Source organism: Rhinatrema bivittatum, chromosome 4 (genome assembly GCF_901001135.1).
Source record: "Rhinatrema bivittatum chromosome 4, aRhiBiv1.1, whole genome shotgun sequence".
NCBI classification, from domain to species: domain Eukaryota; kingdom Metazoa; phylum Chordata; class Amphibia; order Gymnophiona; family Rhinatrematidae; genus Rhinatrema; species Rhinatrema bivittatum.
This window is the reverse complement of record NC_042618.1, coordinates 293,024,679-293,046,745: the sequence shown is the minus strand read 5'-3', so window position 1 is coordinate 293,046,745 and position 22,067 is coordinate 293,024,679. Positions and strand designations below refer to the sequence as shown.

The 22,067-nt window shown below is 45.0% G+C and overlaps 1 protein-coding gene across 1 annotated transcript in view; it reads right to left on the bottom strand.

Annotated features, from left to right (window-relative positions):
- RYR3 (ryanodine receptor 3) overlaps positions 1 to 22,067 on the bottom strand; it is a 1,291,138-nt gene that overhangs the window by 647,238 nt on the left and 621,833 nt on the right. The window contains 3 exon segments of the mRNA XM_029600192.1: positions 875 to 980; positions 14,811 to 14,991; positions 20,432 to 20,567. Of these exon segments, the coding sequence (XP_029456052.1) occupies positions 875 to 980; positions 14,811 to 14,991; positions 20,432 to 20,567 (423 nt within the window).

Sequence of the window (22,067 nt, the reverse complement as noted above, 5' to 3'; positions counted from 1 at the left end):
AAGGAGTTACGCATGTAAATGTGACATACTATCGTAGCAATTTTCAAAAGCTATTTACTCGAGTAAAGTGCACTTACTTGAGTAAATCCTATGGACAATTCAATGGCATATATTATAGCAATTTTGAAAAGCCCACTTACTTGAGTAAAGTGTATTTACTCGAGCAAAAACCAGTTTTGCTCGAGTAAATGCTTTTTAAAATCAGGCCCACAGTGAACTTAATAGCAGGTATCAATCAGAATGTGACAATATGGAATATATGTAGACACAGTAAGGTTAATATTCAACCACAGATGAACGTCCAAACTAGGTGGCCCGATTTTGTCTGCTTAGATTTCAGAACATTTTCAGCTGAATTTAAGGGACTCGGTTTGTTGTTGAGAATTAATCTAAATCTAGGCAGCCAAAATCCAACCAGCTAAAGACTGCTAGTACAGTGAATAGATTTGAGTAACTCGCTTGTATCCCCTGACCTAATCTCACCCCCCAAGGCCATTCACGTTTTGAGGTCCTGTTCAATTTTTAGTGAGGCTGATATAGCTGCCCATCTCATGAAGTTAGGTGGTCAGGTTTGCTTGAAAATTGACCGAGTTTAACAGCTACCACTTATCCAGCTATGTGATGGGCAGGATATGGGCATAATGGGGAGAATTTACTTCTCTGGCTAAAATAGCTGGATAAGTAGTGATATTTGAACTTATCCAGTTAACTAGATATTTATTTGGGTATATTCAGCAGCATAGCTGTTCTGCTGAATATCGCAAGTGAATTAGCCGGATAATTCTTATCCAGTTAACTAACTTAAATGGCTTTGTTTAAATATCCACTTCACTGTATCTAGCTGCTTGCTAAGAAGTGAATGAATATCTCTTACATGTGACTCTGGTGCACAGCGTCCCAGTAGATCTATAAGAGCAGAATAAAACGTCATTATGGCATTTCCCATGTGCACAATCTCTTCCTCTTCATCCGAGGCAACACTGGCAAATAAACAGACAGGATTTCAATATTTTCTTAAAAATCACTTTATAGATTGATTTTTCACTACATCTAGTACAATTTCAGATTTGTAAACTGCAAATTCCTTTTGTATTTCAGCCTTCCATCCCTAAGTGGTAAAGACAAGGATGAGATCTGGAATGCCCTTTTGAAAGAGGTGGTGGAAACAAAAAAATGGTAACAGAATTTAAAAACATTGGGACAAACCCAGGGGATCCCTAGATATAAGAGAATATCAATGAAGTACTGGGACAACCTGCAGAAAGCAGCAGTTCAGTGCATAACAGCAGTTATACGACAGCTTTATGCTTTCAAGAAGGCATGGGAGTAACTTGCAGAGAGCAGTGGTTGCAACCCTTAACAGCAGGGATTTGATTTCATCAGGTATCCTAGAAGGCACTGGGTAAATCTGCAAGGATTGGTGGTTAAAACCATAAACAGCAGTGGTACCATAGCACTGGGCTTCTGAGAAGGTTAGGGTGACCTGTTAGAAGGGACCATGGTTAAAACCCAAACTTCACCAAACATCAATGCGCAAGGGGAGGACAGATCTTTTTTACCATAGCATCATTTACCTTGGTGACTGTGGAGTTTATTGACTGATAACAAGACGGGGAAGGTTTGGTGTTGGTTTAAGTACTGGGTTTTGTAAGGAGTAAATTTGAAGATGACAAGGCCTGAAATTGCCTACTAGCAGAGGTGGTGGTGGTGGTGGCCATCACTGTGGAAAATTTTAGATGTACTTGAGCCAGATGTGGAGGGAAATGATGGAAAAAAGGTTCTGAGGTTAAGAAAGACAAAGGGCAAAGATAGTTGGTATTGGGTTGTATATGGATTTTACATGCATTTATTCAAACTGGATGAATCTCGAATTGCCACACTGGATGGGCCATTTTGGCCTTTATCTGCCTTCATTAATTATGTTACTAAAAGGATGGTATAATGCTTCATCAGCTAGAGAGACGAAGCCCAAAGTTTGAATACTTCATGCTTCTCACCATTTAAATTTTGTGCGAGTAAGTCATTACCCACACAAAATTTAGTCAGATTAAAAAGGGAATGTAGGGAATGTTTTGGGGATTTTTAAAAAAATGTATCCAGCTAATTATGGTCAGAAAAACTCCTGACCTAAAGTTAGCTGGATAGCTAAAAAATAAACTATCGGCCAAATAGTGGCTAATTCCCCCCTCCCACTGTCCAATATCTTAAAAAATTGTAGGAGGCAAGCAACACTGAACACCCCAATTCCTACCTTCAAAAATCTGTGGACAAAACTTTCCATGCCCATCTCCAAATCCCCAAAAGTATCTCCAAAGTACAATGGGTGGAGGAAAGGCTCTTACAACCACTGAATACGATGTGCCTGTATAGCTGACAGCTACTGGCCCTTAGTATTAATAATTTATTCATGTCACTCCAGGGTATAAAAAACAATCTATTCAAAACTTATTACTGAATTGAGGTTGGCTGATTCCATATTAATTTGTGTTGAAAATGGATTGGTCTCTTTAATAATTTGCCTTACTGGCTTGTGATGCCCACCCACAAGATATTTAAAGTATAAAATTGACTATGGGCCCCCTTCCTGCCCACCCCACCCTTTCACCACAATGGCAGAATAAAAAAAAAAAAATCAAGTTCGAGCCAGCGGCCAGGCTCCCCTGCCCCCCTGAGATATTTTTTAAATTGGGCCAGCACGTCTGTGCAAGGCAAGCCCCACTCCCCAAGCTACCTGAAATATGTTTTAAAAGTGGTAGGCCGAGAGGACCAGAGAGATGGACCAAGCATCCCCCTGCCACCCCTCTCCATGAATAAATAGTTTCCTCCTGTAAGGGAACCTCTTACTCTTACAGCAATGCTGGTTGCTGTTGCTGTTGAGGCAATGCCTGATGCCTCCAGGCCTTGCGGACTTGGCCATTTGGGGGTGTTGACAGCAAAGGTAGGGATGGGGTTGGTTTGAGGGGGTAGGAGAGGGGGGGTGTCTTACATGAAGAAACTTTTGAATCACCGAGGCGGGGAGGAATCTGGCCCACCTCCTCGAGCCTGTTGGCCTGCCACTTTCTAAACAATTTTGGGGAGCTTGAGGGGTAGAGAGTACAAGCCTACCAATCTGATTTTAAAAATCACTTAAGAGGTAAGGGAAGCCCTAGCTACCAGCTCAGACTTGGTATTATATATTAATTCCATCGGTGCTTATTTGGCTATACTTCTTGAATATAACCGCATATATTCGGGATGGAACTTAACTTTAAACCTGCACCTGGGGTTGGCTAGAGTTTGCTGAAAAACAACTCCAAATATCAGAGTTAGCATAATAAGTTGCCCAGAACATCCTTGAAATGCCCTTTACTTATTCGACTACAGTTTAAACAGTTAATGACTTATCCAGTTAAAAGTTAGCCAGATAATTGTCAAAGATTTTCCAAACTCACAAGTTATCTGACTAAAAGTCTTTGATTAGTGACCTAATTGTATTTTTATTGATGTAATTTTCAAAACTCAGGGGCCAGATGTCTCTGGATAATTGTCCCCCATGGACTTTATACCAATTCTCAAAGAGAAAGACTTTCCCTTTGAAAAACTGCCCAGGAAAAAGTACTCACAAAGATTTGTATCTGCCATTTCTGTGGGTACCTTTTTCATGAAAAATACTATGCAAATTTTTGAAAATATAAAACTATGTTATTATCTCCCCCACACCTATCTCTCTATGCAGAGCCTGTTTCTTTTTTCCCCATTCCCACTTGTAGTTTTCCCTGTGTGCAGGGTGAGAAATGTTCAGATTGCCTATTTACCCAGATAGATGGTTCTATAACAAGCTCCTCTCTATACTTATAGTTTGATTATGTATTTTTGTATTGAATTGCAAATTATGGTTTGAATTTGCTGGAGGCCACTTTGGAAAGTTTTTTCACTTGAAAAATGGGAAACAGGTCAAAACAGAATAGAATACAAAACAATCATATTTCCAAAGTAGTTTAAGAATGCTGCCATCTCTATTTCTTTCATATACTTGAGGTAGGCACAGAGATGTCCGAACCACTTTTTACAGATGTTTTCAGGTTTTGTTTCAGGAGGCGAAGCATAAATGTCCAAAAAAAAAGTAACTTTGATATTCAAAAGCCATTTAAACAGATAACGGAAAAGTTATCCGTCTAAATGGCTTAGCCGCGATCTTGAAAGATTTATCTGGTTATATTCTAGCCAGATAATGAGTTATTCATTTAGAATATAGCTGTTTAAGTCGGGGGCATTATGTGGACAGGCGGGATGCATTTCGGGGAGGAGAGGAGTTAGCTGATTAAGTTAACTGGCTAACTCTGGTTGCGTTGTAGGGCTGTCTGTCATAATCCGCTATGTTGGTGGGAGGAGCAATCAGATAGGAGTAGCAATCTGATGTATTCCGTAGGCGGAGTAGCAATCTGGAGATAGACTGCTGGAAATAGTAGTGGGTGGATCCTTGGGCCGGTGGCAGATGACCACGCCCCTGGGGAAATATCCCGAGAGGGAACACCGGCTAGACTTAGAGTATGGAGACAGACACACACTAATTCTTTTATTAAACAGGTCTTGAAACCACCAGAGTTGGCAGTAGTGAGCTTTAGTGCCCGGCAGGGCTGAAGTCCCTCAGATACTGGAACAGCAATCCCTGGATGGCTGAGCCGTTGAAAAACTGTAGACAGTAAGTAGGCAGGGTATGCAGAGCTCATGAACTGAACTTAGATGACAACACTCACATATTGGTCTCAGGGAGCTCAGAACCTGGAAAGGATAGACCCTCGATGAGCGAGTACCTGGTTCAAGGGAAAGCTCTGAGAGAGCGATGGTAACTCACAGTGATGTAGACAGTGATGGTTTCCAGGCAGAAGAGAATCAGCAGATAGTCAGGAATGAGAGCCTTCAAGGAGCGAGTACCGGTTCTGTTAGTAAACCTGAAAGGCAAGAGAGCGAGGCCCCCGAGGAGCGGGTACCTTTGGTAAGTCCGAGGAGGCAGAGTAGCTAGAACAAATCCTTGCTAACTCAGATTGTTAGCGATATCAGAGACCTTTAAATATTGGAAGCGGATGATGTCATCTCAGGGGGACACCCCTGAGGTTCGAGCCCTTGTTGGTACTTCAATCGGAGTGCGCGCACGCGCGCGCCCTAGGCTTCAGACAACATGATGGATCTGCAGAGTCGAGCCAGTCCAGGGACGCCAGAGAGAGACGGCAGGGAGACGCCGCGGCAGCCAGCCGTCCTTCAGACCTGGAGGGAGTCGCTACAGAGGTAAAGAGGGCGGAGTGGAGACATCGGGCAGCGACGGTCACAACAGTACCCCCTTCAAAGGGCGATCTCCTCTTCGGGTACCAGGCTTAGGTTTAGAAGGATGCACGAGGTGAAACTGACGAAGCATCTCTTTGTCCAAGATATTAGTCTGAGGCTCCCAAGAGATTATGTCAGGGCCGAAACCCTCCCAAATCAGAAGGTATTCAAAAGTCTTGCCTCTTATATGAACATCCAGAATCTCTTTGATCTTAATCTCTAAGTCATCTTCTGCATCGATGACAGGTGGATCTTGGGTCTTGGAAGAATTTTGTTTGAAGATATCAGCAGCAATGGAATGAGCTGCTGTGGACGTCTCTGAAGGATTCAATGGAAGTGGCGGTGATAGGGAACATCCAGAAACCACTTCAATTGGTGATTCTCCAGTAGATGTTGCTGGATGAGAGTAGATGGCATCGCCGGCAGATACAGACTGACTGGATGCCAAGGGTATCTTCTTCGGGTCTATTATGTGCTGTGGTTCATCAGGCACATCTTCTTTTTTTTTTTTTTTTTTTTATATTTAAGATTTTTATTGAACCAACAGACAAATACACATCAAACCGGGTATACAATTGTCAATTGAGAAAAGATAATGAACATTCGCAACCGGGAACGGAAACCAATAAGCAATATAAAGAGGTCCATACTTGTATCCTATACCTTAACTTTCATGGTTCATTTAACCCTTACACCTCCCCTCCCCAAGCTTCACAAGTATACAAAAACGAGAAGAAGTGAAAACAAATGTCTCCCACACCAGAAAGCTACTAAACCACTATAAGATTCCCTAGGGACGCACAGCAATAAAGGGTCTATGCGGAAGCTATGCAGGATTCAGGTTGCTGGCACCCCAACCACTTTGGTAAGCCATTTTTGATAAGGTAGCCAGACTGACGTAAAGCGCGACACTCTTTTATGTTTATACGCTGTAATTTGGGATAATAAATAAATCCTCCGTACTTTGTGTTGGATATCCTTTATCGTAGGAAGGTGAGGAGATTTCCACAAACGTGCTATCTCACAGCGACTGGCTGTGAAGACATATTGAACTAACTGGTGACTAGGTTGTGACACTCCAGGCAGCTCCCCTCCCAATAACACTTGTGCAGGTGTGCAAACAGGCAATCCAGGTAAGAATTCACGTAACCAAGAGAACACCAACCCCCAAAACATCCTGACATGAGAGCAGGTCCACCACATATGGAAGAATGTACCCTCCTCTATACAACCTCTCCAACAGGTATCTGGATAGGAGGGCATAAATTTATGCAGATGAGAAGGACACCGATACCATCTGTATAAAAGTTTGTAAGAATTTTCGATTAGAGAGGCAGCAATATGTCCCCTGCCCAAATTCTGAAAAATCGATTTCCATTTTTGGGAGTCCAGCTAACCTGAAGGTCCTGCTCCCAGGCCTTTTGAAATGTATACATGGTGTCATCCTGTAACAGTAACATTTGATACAGCCTGGACAATATTTTAGTACAACTGTGAGCCCTCTCACATAACTTTTCAAAATCAGACTCTCCCTGTGCAAAATGTGTGGCTAGCAAATTAGTCCTAGCAAAGTGAGCCAATTGTAAATAACAGAATTTGGCCGACTCAGGTAAGTCATAAGCCCGCTGAAGATCAGCAAAAGGGCGCAAAGAGGAAGTACCCCAAACGTGTCCCCAGGTCAGAATTCCTCGCCGCTTCCACACTGAGTAAGCCGAGCTCTCAAATCCTGGGCAAAACTCTTTGTTGGTAAGTATATAAGTGCTAGAATGATATGCCCTAGTGCCCACCAGCGAAGCGCCATAACGATGCCATACACTAAACAGCATGAGTGTGGAGGGAGGCAATACCAAGTCTAAATCTACCAGCCAAGTGTGCTTAGGTTGCCATAGAAAACTGTGGAGTGGGATATCACCAATAAGTTCCTGATTGAGAAGCGCCCATTTCTTCGGTCGTCTGGTAAGATGGAGGTCTACCAATTTTTTGAACTGAGCCGCCCTAAAATAGCAGGCAAGGTCCGGCACTCCCAAGCCACCTTTACGTTTAGGTTGGGTTAACACTCTCCTGGCCACACGGGGCCTGCGGCCCCCCCAGATAAAACTCATACAACGCCTCTGCCACTGTTTTAACACAGATACAGGGACCTGAACCGGGAGTGTCTGGAACAGGTACAATATTTTTGGGAGAATATTCATCTTAAAAACGGCCATTCTTTCTAGCCAGGAAATCTGGTAGCGGCTCCACTCCTCCATATCCTTAGCCAATTTCCCCCCATGAGGGGTGTAATTTATGTTAAATAAATCTTGAGTGGCACTCAACTGGATCCCTAAATATTTAATTTGGGATTTGGCCCACTTAAAAGGAAACAGCTCCTGCAGTTGACTAGCCGAGCGGGAGTGTAAGTTGATATTAAGGATCTCCGATTTAACCCAATTAACTGTGAAACCAGAGACCCTTCCAAAAGCCTCCATCTCATCAATTACCCCGTCTGGAGAATGTGCTGGATCAGTGAGGGTAAATAATATGTCATCGGCATACATAGAAATTTTGGCAGTGAGATCACCAATGGGCACTCCGGAGATATTCGAATTTCTACGTATGCTAATGGCAAACGGCTCCAAGAATAGTGCAAAAAGGAGCGGGGAGAGCGGACACCCCTGTCTAGTCCCCCTTCTCACATCAAAGGGAGCGGAGTAACCGCCATTGATTTTTAAACAGGCCCGTGGTGAATTGTAAAGCTGACCCAACCACTGCAAATAGGAGGCGCCAAAACCCATACACTCCAAAGTTTGGAATAGGTAAGGCCAGTGCACCCGGTCAAACGCTTTGTCCGCATCTATTGACAAAGCCAACGCAGGAAGTCTATGTTTTTGGGCAAACCATATTGTATCAATAATTTTATGCACATTATCTGCAGTGGTGCGACCTGGAATAAAACCAGCCTGGTCAACCCCTACCAAGTGAGTGATGAAACAATTTAAGCGATTCGCCAATATTTTTGCTAACAACTTAACATCAATATTTAGCAATGAAATGGGTCTATACGAACCACAGTCAGTAGGATCCCGGCCAGGTTTGACCAGTAAGGTAACCCCAGCCATGTTAGTCTGTGCTGGCAGGAAGGATCCTGTCCGAAGGGAGTTAAAAAACTTCAATAAAATAGGGGACAGGGCCGACGCAAATTGTTTATAGAACCGTGGCGTAAAACCATCAAGTCCCGGAGATTTTCCTACCTTTAGGGAATTAATAGCTTCCTCTAGTTCTATGGACGTAATATCTCCATCGAGAAATTGCCTTTGAGCTGAGGTCAGCTTGGGAAGAGGTATCTGGGAGAGGTAAGCTGCAACCGAGGCTGCCTCTATATCAGTATCCGCCTTATAAAGGGTCGAGTAATAATTATGAAAACATTGTCTAATTGAGGTATTATCAGTGGAAAATCCCCCCGAATTAGCTTTGATTTTAGAAATGTGAGCCTGGGCCTGTTTCCTTTTAAGACATTGTGCTAAGTATCGGCCAGCTTTATTCCCTCCCTCAAAAAATTGCTGTTGGGCCCTTTCCAATTGATAGGCTATCCGAGCAGAGTCAAGAGCCATGATCCTATCCCTAAGCACCTGTATATGACCCCATAGAGCTGTAGAAACCCCCCCTTCACTCATATGATCCCTCTTCAGATTTGATAGATCTGACATCAAAGTCTGGCGCTCCCTCTCCCGACATCATTTGACATAGGATGCTCGCGCTATGCAAGATCCCCGCAAAACACATTTCAATCCTTCCCACACCGCCCCAACCCCCACCTCTCCTGTATCATTAAAACGGATGTAATCCTGAATTTCCCGAGCTATCTGCTTCTGGAACAGGTTATCTTCCAACAAGGAATCATTCAACCGCCAAAATCGTTTGGCCGGCATCAGACTGACCAACGTCCAATGTAAACCAAATGGGGGCGTGGTCAGACCAGACTGTCGGCTCAATATCTACAGCTTGTATAGCGTTAAGTTTAGTTTTGTCAATTATAAACATGTCCAATTGGGAATAACTATTATGTGGGGGCGAGAAAAAGGTATAGCAACAGGAAGAGGGATAACGGGAGCGCCACACGTCCACCCCCGCGAAAAGGGTGAGGATCTTCCTTAGAGCTTTCCAAGCAGTGGCAGAGTCAGAACTGGACCCAGTCGAATTATCTACACGAGGGTTGAGCGTCAAGTTAAAATCCCCTCCCATAATAACACTCCCCATTGCATTAGCCGCTAATATCTGATACAACTTAATATAGAATACTTCCTTCTGAGAGGTGGGACCATATACAGAGCACAAAGTATAAGGTTCCCCACCTATGACTACATTAAGGAGTAAAAACCTGCCTTGAGGGTCGGGACATATGTTCCGTACTTCAAATTGTATGTCTTTATGAAATAGAATGCCAACACCGGAATACCTAGCTTCAGGGATTGCTGCCGCCCAGAATTGAGTTGGGTATGTATTAGAGCGTAATAGGCCCTCATACCGCTTAAGAAGGTGTGTTTCTTGTAAGTAAACGATCCCAGCAGAGACACGCTCCACCTCCTGGAATAAAAGCTTCCTTTTCCTGCCCGAGTTTAAACCCTTAACATTAAGAGAAAGGAAGGTGATAGATGCCATTAGGTTCAACATCCTTCACCCCTCCCCACAAACGGGTGCAGTCTGTGCTTGCAGAATTAACCCAGCTCCACCCAATAGTGGTACGTATGTTTTCCCACCATTTGGAGACCCAATGCCATTCTCAGTCCAGTAAATCTTCCCTCCAAAGTAATAATGTGGATACTGTGAAGCAAAAATCCCCCATCCCCCCAAGTCTCCCCACCCCCCCTCCCCAGAATACCCCGGATGGATTTCCACCCTCCAGGAAAAAAGTTGAGAGTAAGAAACCATGCCAGAGGGCGTTGCTCTCTCTCTTGCCCCCAAAGCATCCCTTACTGACTGCTTAGCTTAAACATGGAATACTGAAACTTAATTTACCCACGCATTTGCCAACCCCAACAGGTAGAATGGGTGGGAACATAGCATATATGCAACTATAAAAACCGTTCTATGCGACACAAAGCAAATATACTGTCCAGGCAATTCAGGTGCCAACTGCAGCCACCCCAGCTCCACTGGCATTTCTGCGAAGCCGACGCCCTCCGTTGTTGACCCGTTGCCACCGAGGGGTTGCTAGTTTAGAGCTGGCCGCTCCCTTTAACGCCGGTAGGTCCACCTTGAGGCCCAGTTCTTTTAGAACCGGTAATGCGGAATCCAGCGTGCGAATTTTATAGGATTTCCTTTCCACCTGAAACCACAAGCTGAAAGGAAAAAGCCATCTGTAGCGAATTGAAGCAGTGGTAAGTGCTGTGGTAACAGGACGAAAAGATAAGCGCTTGCGTAGAGTGCTTGAAGCTAAGTCCACATAGATGGAGATCTCGTTTCCGTCCCAAATCCACACTCTTTGTCGCCGGGCTGCCGCTGCAAGTTTTCTTTGTACGCAAAGGAATGAAAGCAGACCACAATATCGCGTGGTCTATTTCCAACCTGGGGTCCCAGTGACCTATGCGCTCGCTCAATCTCCGGTTCAGTGGTACTGCCCTCATCTTCAGTCACCGGGTCCCCCATGATCAGATGGCAGATTTTTTGAATGAGTCTTACACAGTCCTGATTCTCCTCTTTTTCAGGTACGCCCTTAAATCGGAGATTGCAACGCCTAGTCCTGTTCTCCAGGTCTTCTAGCTTGTCCTCCAAATCTGTCTGTGCTGATTTTAACCCTGCGACTTCCGCAGTTTGTAGCTGCCATCTTTCCTCCTGCTCGTCCAGCCGCGTGTCCGCCTCATCCAGTCTGCGGCCTAAGGCCGCTTGGTCCTCACGAATTTCCTGCAGCGTTTCAGCTATTTCACTTTTGAATACCTTGATGTCTTTCCGCAGCTCCATAAACCAGGAGCGCATTTCGGCACGCAGCGGTCGATCTGAGTCCATGAGATCCGGATTGGGCCCCTCGGTCTCCGATTCCTCCGACTCTGCTCCCGCCGCCATTTTGTAGTCCGTGGGGTCCGGGACTTCGCCACCTTTTGTGTAGGAGTATTTTTTAAAATCCACCTGTTTTTTCTTCCCGGCCATGTTCCCACTGATATCCGCAGCTGAACAGGCTAAATTTCACCGCAAAACGAGGGGTTAAATGCAGGTTGCCTGGCTTAAATCGCTCCGGGGGCAGAGAGCTCCGCTAAAAGTCTCCCGGCATGGGAAGTGACGTCACTTCCTCCCATCAGGCACATCTTCTGAGTGAAATGAGTGTGACAGAGCGTCTGCTCTGGTGTTTCGATCTCCAGGTCGGAACTTAAGCACAAAATCAAAATGGTTGAAAAATAAAGACCATCTGGCCTGTCTGTAATTCAAACGTTGTGCGTGGCGGAGATATTGAAGGTTCTTATGATCCGTGAATATGGATTTTGATGATGAACACCTTCGAGCCAAGGTGAACGTTGAAGGCATTATGAATATCAGCAGCAATGGGTAAAGCTGCTGGGGACGTCACGGAGATCTTCAGTGGAAATGGCGATGTTGAGAAACGTCCAAAACCCACTTCATGTTATAATGCAATAATGGATCTTCACATCTGACAAAGGGACTGCTCAGGTCTTCCACTAGATGTCTGAGAATGAAGTTGCCTACTGTCCTTGAGTCCATCAGGGCAGGAGTCTGAACCGTAGCTGGTTCATAGATCACGGAAACTGGGAGAGAGGGCGGAGGAGAGAACGCGGTATGGCCTAAGAACAGTCCTCCAACAGGACTTAGGCCCGTCCATTTCCCAGATGAATGGGGCACGTAGAGACATCATGGCCGGGCTGACCACAGTACATGCATAGACCGCGCTTCTTCCGAAATCTTCTCTCCTTGGAGGTCAAGCGTCCATGACCAAGTTACATCGGTTCATCTGTATCAGCAGCAGAAGCTACTGGAACCATCCGAGGTGCATTGGTAGCACTGGCCTGTTTCAACCCTGGTAACAGCTTAGGCCGGAATTTCTTCACTTTGTTCCGGAGTCAATGATCAATCCGAGTTGCCAAGGCTACTAATTCGTCCAGCGAGTCAGGTGTCTGGCGAGCGGCCAGCTCGTCCTTCAAACGGGTATCCAGGCCTCTGCAGAAGAGTGTCTTGAGACATGTGGGGTCCCAGCGGAGTTCTGCCACAAGAGTCTTGTTACTCTCTGCAGTTATTCACATTGTTAATTGTAATCCGGGTTGATGTGATTCATATCATGAAACTCGGTATAATAAAAATAATAAATAAATAAATAAATAATAAATAAATCCACTAAAGCAGAACCGGCAACAGAGGTTCACTCAGGGTCATCAAAAACGGATTTAAACAAGTCCATAAATCTTTCTATGTCCTGCAAAATGGGGTCCTTGCGTTCCCACATGGTGGATGCCCACAACAGAACTCTACCATCCAAGTACGAAAGGATGTAGATGGTCTTAGAGAGTGCCATAGGAAATAAAGATGGTTGTAAAGTAAAGTGCATGCAGCACTGGTTCAAAAAGCCCCGGGACTTCTGGATTTCTCCGGAAAAGCGGATGGGAGCTGCCAGTGGTTCAAAGTTACCTCCTGTAACTGACCTTCATGGTTGGAAGCTGTGCCTTGAACCTTCTGTGTGTGTAGCTGATGAAATGCTGTAGTAAGTTTCTCCAGGGCATCTTGCTGCTCCAAGATGCGCAGGGCTAGGGCCGGTATGGCCTGTAAGGCCGAGAGTTGTGCCGGATCCATGGAGATAGGCTGGGTCAATGCAGTCAAGCCAGTTCCATGGAGTTAGCCGGGAACTGAAGTCACACCGGATCCATGGAGTTAGCAATCTGTCATAATCCGCTATGTTGGTGGGAGGAGCAATCAGATTGGAGTAGCAATCTGATATATTCCGTAGGCGGAGTAGCAATCTGTTGTATAGACTGCTGGAGATAGTAGTGGGTGGATCCTTGGGCCTGTGGCAGATGAGAGAGTTCCCGAGAGGGAACACCGGTTAGGCTTAGAGTATGGAGACAGACACACACTAGTTCTTTTATTAAACAGGTCTTGAAACCACCAGAGGTGGCAGTAGTGAGCTGTAGTGCCCGTCAGGGCTAAAGTCCCTCAGATACTGGAACAGCAATCCCTGGATGGCTGTATACAGAGAAACTGTAGACAGTGAGTAGGCAAGGTATGCAGAGTTCATGAACAGAACTTAGATGACAACACTCACATATTGGTCTCAGGGAGCTCAGGAGCTGGAAAGGATAGGCCCTCGAGGAGTGAGTACCTGGTTCCAGGGAAAGCTCTGAGAGAGCGATGGTAACTCACAGTGATGTAGACAGTGATGGCTTCCAGGCAGAAGAGAATCAGCAGATAGTCAGGAATGAGGGCCCTCGAGGAGCGACCAGTTTCTGTCAGTAAACCTGAAAGGCAAGAGAGAACGAGGCCCCCGAACAGCGGGTACCTCTGGTAAGTCCGAGGAGGCAGAGTAGCTAGAACGAATCCTTGCTAACTCAGATTGTTAGCGATATCAGAGACCTGTAAATATCGGAAGCGGATGATGTCATCTCAGGGGGACGCCCCTGAGGTTCGCACCCTTGCTGTTACTTCAATCGGAGCGCGCACGCGCACCCTAAGCTTCAGGCAACATGGCGGATCTGCAGCGTCGAGCCAGTCCGGGGATGCCGGAGAGAGACGGCAGGGAGACGTCGCGGCAGCCAGCCATCCTTCAGACCTGGAGGGAGTCGCCACAGAGAGGTAAAGAGGGCGAAGTGGAGATGTCGGACAGCAACGGTCACAACACTGTCCTAAAGTTAATCAGATATACTTAATTGGCTAACTTTAGGATAGCTGGGTATATTCAGCAGTGCTGCCACGCCGCTGAATATCCCAGCTAATTTAGCCAGATACTGTAAGTGTTTCTGGCTAAATTACTGAGCCACTCAGCAGCTAAATATCAACCTCATAACTTCTTTCTAAATCCCATCAAACTCAGAGGAGGAGCTGCCAAGTAACCCATTCTCTAAATGAAGACTTTAGGTCATGAATCTGGAATTTCTTTTCCAATGCATTCTGATATCTGTAGTCCTTGCTTCATCTAGTTAAAATCAGCACCACAAGTACCATAATACAATAAGGGATGGGGGAGGCAGGGGCAGAGAGAGGTGAAGAAAATCAGTACTGGTCTAGTTTTGTCCAGGAACTGGATTAATTAACAACTTTGGAAAATCATCAGTCTGGCAATAGACTAAATTCAGAATATATTGTATGCAACTAAAATGTAATTTCTTCAAAGCATACCAACAAAATAATTAGGGGAAAAGGATAGCTTTATTAAGCTAATAAGTCAGCTTGCAAGCTTTTAGAGCTACTAGAATCTCTTTGTTGCCTGTGATGATGGCCTCAGTAGTCCCCAGAGCCTATGCCACATAAAGGTGTCATCTCGATCCAACAAAACTACTGAATCTCATGCTGTGATGCAACACAGCACAGATACTTACACCTCTCTCTTAAACTCTTGTGAGGGGAGATCCAGGGAGGGGTTTTCTGAGATGATAATGGCTTCCTGCATTGCTGCCAATAAACCACTTCCCCCTTCCCCACGTAGTGAGGGGCTGAAGCACTCTGGCCTCCGGATCAGGAGTTTCACCACCACACTTGCATTTTCTTCCACGCTTTCACCTAAAGGCAAGAAAAAGTCAAAGGTTACTGATCATTTAATATTGCCCTATATTATATGAAATTACTGTAGGTGAAACACATACCAGGGAAATAAGGTGTTACCAAACTATGCTTGCTGTTTCATACTTCAAACTTGAAGTAATCAAGTTATTCAAATGCTGTTTTATTCGAAGAGCTCCAATGTGACAGAGAAAGTTCAAAAGTAGCGCAGTTCCCTAACATGGGCCGAAATTTCGCCTGAGAGGCTGCGAAAGGAGGGACAAGTAGATATGCACTTTACATCATTCTTAAGGAGTGCTCATTTACACATTACCCTAGCTACACTATTAACTCCCAAGACTGGTAATTAGTGGGCAGCATGCAGAGCATGCTGTTTTTTCCATTGCACACAGTACTTCCTCATCTTCTCTCTTCTGAATTTCCTTTTAAGAGTCTTGCCTCTGTTTTATCCCCAGGTTGAAATAGGAAAAGCATGTACTGAGCACTCATTCTAAGTGTTGGGAGCAGCAGCACTGAAGCTCTGTCAGTCGCATATGGCAGCCAAGGTAACTAACCGACTGCTCATATCACATCATCTTCTCTCTTCTCCTGAACTTGTATATAGAAGGAACTGGCCCACTGTGATGAGTTAATATATGTCTCTGCTCTCTTTCTCCATTTTAAAATTTGAGAGAGACTGGTGGGATTTCCATTGCTTCTTTTGACCATACGAGTCCTCTCTCTATCCATTTTGCATGTCCTGTGGAGATTGATGTGCTACACGATATTTTGTTAATATAGGTGTGCCTTGGGCTTGACAAGGTTGAGAAACAATGCACTAAATTATAATGTGCTGCTGAGGACTTTTGTTTCCTGCATTCAGGAGCCAGTAGGGATGTGCAGAGGGGCCGCATAAGTTACATTCGGTATTCGTATTTGTTGGGGGCAGATACGTTGCATTCGGCAAGGGGGGCCCCCGATCAGTTCATGCATTCCATTCTTATTCGTTTCCCGGCTAAAATTTAATTAACTACAACCCCCCACCCTCCTGACCCCCCCAAACTTGCCAAAACTCCCTGGTGGTCTAGCGAGAGCACAAGATGGCGCCGGCCGTCCATTGCTCCTACCATGTGACAGGGGCCGACCAATGGCACCGGTAGCCCCTGTGACATAGTTAGGGAAAAAGCTATTGGTGCCATTTTGAATACCGGTAGCCAACGGCGTGAGTGTAGTAGATGGCTCCCGGACCCCCGCTGGACCACCAGGGAGTTTTGGCAAGTCTTGGGGGGGTCAGAAGGATGGGGGCTTTGTTTAAATTTGCTCCTTTAGATGGCCGAATAATTCAGTGAAGATTCATTGTATTCATTGGAAATCGTGAAACGTTTCGCGATGCAACGAATACAACGAATATGACCCTATACGTTGCAGATTGCCAATATGTTGCAAATGAATGCACACCCCTAGGAGCCAGTAAAGTGTTTCATTTTTGGACATATACTGTGTGTCTTATGGTAGTTTGTAAATCTTTACTGGATTGAGTTTGCAGAGGAGCTCCAGTGGAGGAGAAAACCCCTAAGGCTCTTGAAAGATTGACTCTTTCCCTCTGATGGATAAGGACCACTAGAAGACCATGTGACTAGACAAAAGTCGAGACAGGTGTTATATGTGCAATCAGATAATTGATTTTTTTGATTGGGTGACTAAAGAATTAGATCAAGGAAGAGAGCTCAAAGTGATCTACTTGGATCTACTGGGATTTCAGCAAAGCTTTTGATATGGTCCAGCATAGGAGGCTAGTGAATAAAATGAAAAGCTTGGGAGTGAGCGCCAAGGTAGTGGCATGGATTACAAACTGGTTGACAGATAGAAGACAGCATGTTATGGTAAATGGAACCTACTCTGAAGAAAGTTTGGTGTTAAGCAGAGTGCCATAAGGATCGGTGTTGGGACCAGTCCTTTCAAAAGAGCTGTATGTGATGGGAGGAGGGGGGAAGGGCTGTTATGCACAGAGCAAAAGAGGGATCTTGGGGTGATTTTGTCTAGAGATTTGAAGACAGTGAAACAATGTGACAAGGCAATAGCTAAAGCCGAAGAATGCTGGGATGCACAGAATGTCAAAGTGGCCCCTAACCCATACACTAATACCTAAACCTCACCTCGAGTTACTAGGGGGGCCTCCCATAGGGATATAAATACCTATCTAGTGTGAAGGCATTATGGCTAGTCTCTCTCTCTCTCTCTCTCCCTCTCTCTCAGTGGTTGAATGTAGGAAATACCACATTCTGGCACTTATCTCAAAGTGCAAAAAAGTTATCACAATTTGCAGTAACTTAGCTCTTCACATAGGTATTAGTACCATAAAACACACCCCTTTTTCTATCACAGGCGATATTAGTGCATTTTGATAAATCCAGGCCTAAGTATGGGAGCAATCTGTATGGGAAGGCAGATGCTACCATAGGCTTGCTAGGCAGACTGGATGGGCCATTTGGTCTTTTTTTGCCATCATATTCTGTGTTTCTATATTTCTATAATAGATAGTCATAGCTCTCCATAGTGTTTTGCAAGTGTGTGCACAAAATACAATTTTGGTTTGGTTCATATTTTTGGCTTCTTTTCCTGTTTCGTTCAGTTTGTTCATTTCAGATCAGAAGCTCAATGGTTTCCATTAAAATTAATGGAGGCTGTTATCGCGGGCGTTAGAGTCCTAATGCTCGCGATAACACCATAACACATGCGTTGTCACGTCACCTAACGTGAATGCAAATTTTTAAAATTTAGTCAAAGGGGAGGAGTTTGGGTGGGGTTTATAAAAATGAGGGGCATTAACACAGCATGCTTTTAACAATGGAAACAACTGCACCTTTTTTCCTGTCATTGTGTTGTGTGATATGCCCGAAAAGGCATTAGTGATATTTTTCTCTGTGTGTCTCTCTCTCTCCTTTTCCTATCGTGGCCAGTATTCATGCAAAATTTAGAGAATTTTGATGAATCTAGGCCTGTTTGGTCATGCTGAAGAGTAATCCTAAAGTTAGCTAGATAGTTATTCAGCTATCTTTAAGATAGCTGGCTATAGTCAATAGTGCAGCTATACCATTGATTATCCCTCCAAAGGGGGCCGATGCAAAAATTATGCGCAGAAAGTGGGCACTGAACAGTCAGCACCCACTTTCTTAACGTGCCCCCAGGTACCATTCCTGGGGGCACCATGCAATATTTAAATTAGGGGTCGCGTTAGCAAGGAGGTGCTAGGGTCGCTTGCGTGCCAGCATCGGACATCAGCCAGTTAGGAAAACTGACACTGAGTTTATCAGCGTCGGTTTTCCTAAATGCCGCACAGCCGAACAGCCAGGAGTTCAGGAAACGGACGCTTGTCAGTTGAATGTCTGTTTTCTGCACCCAACTGCCTGCTTTTTTTTAACTTTTTTTTTTAAGTTAATTTAGTTTAGTTTTTTCTCCTACTTAATATTGTAATGATACTAAGTAGGAGGAAAAACTAAATCATAATGATATTAAGTAGGAGGCAGTACAGAAAAGTAGTTTTTTCTGCTTTTCTGTACTATTTTAATGAGCGCTCAGCAATTAACATCTGCTCCGGGCAGGCATTAATTTCTGATCTCAAAAATGTGCGTCCTGGACACACGTTTTTTTCTTGCATCGGAAGTGAATAGCTAATAGGCTCATTCACATGCATTTGGATGTGATGAGCGCTATTAGTTTCACTCCACGTTGGACGCACGTTGTAGAGGTGCTAATTCCCTTAGGGGTGGATTTTAAAAGGCGCGCGAATAGCCTACTTTTGTTTGCGCTCCAGGCGCAAACAAAAGTACGCTGGATTTTAGTAGATACGCGTGGAGCCGCGCGTATCTGCTAAAAACCTGGATCGGCGCGTGCAAGGCTATCGATTTTGTATAGCCGGCGCGCGCCGAGCCGCGCAGCCTACCCCGTTCCCTCCAAGGCCGCCTCCGAATCGGAGCGGCCTTGGAGGGAATCCTCTAACGCCCTCCCCTCACCTTCCCCTCCCTTCCTCTACCTAACCCACCCCCCCGGCCCTGTCTACACCCCCCCCTTACCTTTCTCCGGGGATTTACGCCTCCTGGAGGGAGAAGTAAATCCCCCGCGCGCGAGCGGGCCTCCTGCGCGCCGGGCCGCGACCTGGGGGCGGGTACGGAGGGCGTGGCCACGCCCCGGACCGCCCCGGGCCGTAGCCACGCCCCCGTACCCGCCCCCAAAACGCTGCCGACATGCCCCCGAAACGCCGCGACGACCGGGCCTGCCCCCGACACGCCCCCCTCGGAGAACCCCGGGACTTACGCGAGTCCCGGGGCTCTGCGCGCGCCGGGAGGCCTATGTAAAATAGGCTTCCCGGCGCGCAGGGCCCTGCTCGCGTAAATCCGCCTGGTTTTGGGCGGATTTACGCGAGCAGGGCTCCGAAAATCCGCCCCCCATTGCATAAGGGAATGAATTAGCCCCTCTACAACTTGCGTCCAACTGCTGAGCGCACTGTTTGAGCGCCCCAAAGTTAGCTAGATAAGTTATGCACAAACCTCAGTGCTTCTGTATTTACACAAACTCACAAACACTATACACTAATAGTCTTGAATTTCCCATTAGACAGTATAGGCCAGGGCTGGTGCTTCCATTAGGCAGTCATCTAGAGTCCAAAATTTTGGGCCAGCAAAATCCCACTAGTTTAAGTCCCAGAGGGGAGCTGTGCCAAAGCTAATACCACCCAAGAAGGGAGCACTGTGCTAGGCCACTACCAACAGCAGGAGGGAGCCCTGTGCTAGAGCTGCTGTTAATAGGTAAGTTGGGGAAGGGGGGTGTATGACTGAAAGTTGCCTAGGCCACAAGTACCCTTGCACTGGCCCTGATATATGCAGCTGCCCAGCTACATTGGGCTGGAAGGAGTACTTTCTCCTTTTCCCAGTGGATAAGGATAAGGCACTTTCTTCTAAGCACCATTTAGCCTGAGCAGCAATATCTCATCAAATGCACCTTCCTTAAATGTACAGAAGCTGACTGTTGCATTCATAGCACTGTAGAATTGTCATTGGCTTACCCCTGCACCTTTGATAGAATTTTGCTTCTTATTCTGAGTGAAGCTTGAGAGAAACGGCTGCCCTATATAGGAAGAAGGATATGCCTCTGTATTTACTCCTCTTCCCTACCCCACCCCCACAACCACTGTATCTATGAATTATTTTTCTTTATGGCCTCGGTATTCCACCCTGCTCCACCCACAAATATACACTATCTGTGAATTATTGTTTCTATTCACTGCCTCTGTATTTATCTGCATGCACACACATACAGTAACTATGCAATAGTACCAGCCTGTACAGAATAAAAATCTGCCATAGCTCTAAGGGCTAGAAGCATAGCAGTGTTATCTTGGCTGTCTGTTAGGCAGCTCTCTTTATTCTGGCATTGTGTAAGATTTGATGAAATAAGCACTTACCATTCACAAAGACAGCAAAGCGCAGGAAGGAAATGTAACGCTCCCCTTCTATGGGGTTCCAGCCGATGTCAGGGTATCCCTTTGCTAGAAGCATGGGGCAGCTCTGCAATCCACAGCCAGCCAGGTATATCACCACCTGTCAGAAATACAACACCCAGAGCTCAGTAATCACACATTCATAGTGCCAATGTTAATGTTTATTGCATGGAAAGGAATTCACTGTGCTATTATTGTGAAGTAACCCCTGCAGAACTGAGGAAATTTTTATACATAAACCTGTTATCACAAGTGTTGAGGCTAAAGAGATCTAGACAATGAGTACCTTTTACAGGTGATGCACAAAATATAGCTTCTTTCTGGTGCTGGTGTCTCTACCCCTAGCAACTTCTTAAGTGTCAACTATAAATTGAAGACTATCCGTGCACAGTAAAGGCCACCATTTCCAAGAATTAGACCTAGTATTGCAGAGCACCATGGATCTGTAGGCATACACCTAGAAAATATGCATCAGCCATGTAACAATAATCAATTTGGCATAAGAATGGTCTCTATCAATGGCAGATGACAGTTTTACAAGTGAAAGACTCCAGCAAAAGCAAAGATTGGCAAATTCTTCTTAAGTAACTATATTGGTTCCCCATTAGCTCCTGTATACAGTTCTAACTTCTCTTATGCACTGAAAAATACATTCAATCTGCAGCTTCTCATTACCTATTTTCTTTCCTCTCACCCAACACCCCTTCATTCATCAGGCAAGTTGCTCTTATCTGCATCCTCCACCAACTCCCAAACCTACACTTTTCATCTTTCTATGTCATATGCATGTAATAGACTTCCTGATTTAGTGTGTCATGCTCCCTGCTTGGCCATATTCAAATCCAGTCAAAAAATTCATTTTTAAAGGCTGCTTTTAAATCCTAAACTGTTCTCTACAATAAACGCACTTCCAACAGGATCTTGTTTGCCGTGTGTTTGTCTTGACTAGATTATAAGCTCCATGGAGCAGAACTGCCTTTTATACATATCTAAACAGCACTATGTATATCTAGTAATGCCATAAAAATGTAGCTGGAGCCCTGTTTAGGTGCATAATCCTAGACTAGGGGTGCTATGGGTCCGTGTCCAGGTTCAGGTCTGGACGGAACAGAAGTTTCTCTTCTGGGGCCCCTGGTGCTATCCAAAACAATCTCTGTGCCCACTTCACATCCTATATTGATGATTTCCAGAAGGTGCCAAATAGTGAAAAATAAAAGCAGGAAAGCAAACACCAACACAACCGGGAGAAACCATGAATCACAAATCTTACTGCTGGGAGCTGGGAATAATGGATCTCCTCATTTGGATCTGTTGGATTGGTTGATATTTATATAGGAAGCTGTGCTTAATGGGCCATTGATCTGATCCAGTAAATTATTTCTTACATTCAAAATATGGAAATTCACTGCAACATCCATCACTCATCACTGTCATCCATGTTGTTATCTCACATTTATGTGAAAATCTGAATCTGGATTATGTTGCATTTAAAAATGCAAATTATAACTCCAGAACTCTATGCATGAAGATGAGAGGCTAGGACTATAGAGATGAAGGCAGAAAAGTAAACAGGAATAGGTGGAGAAAATACAGAGAGGGA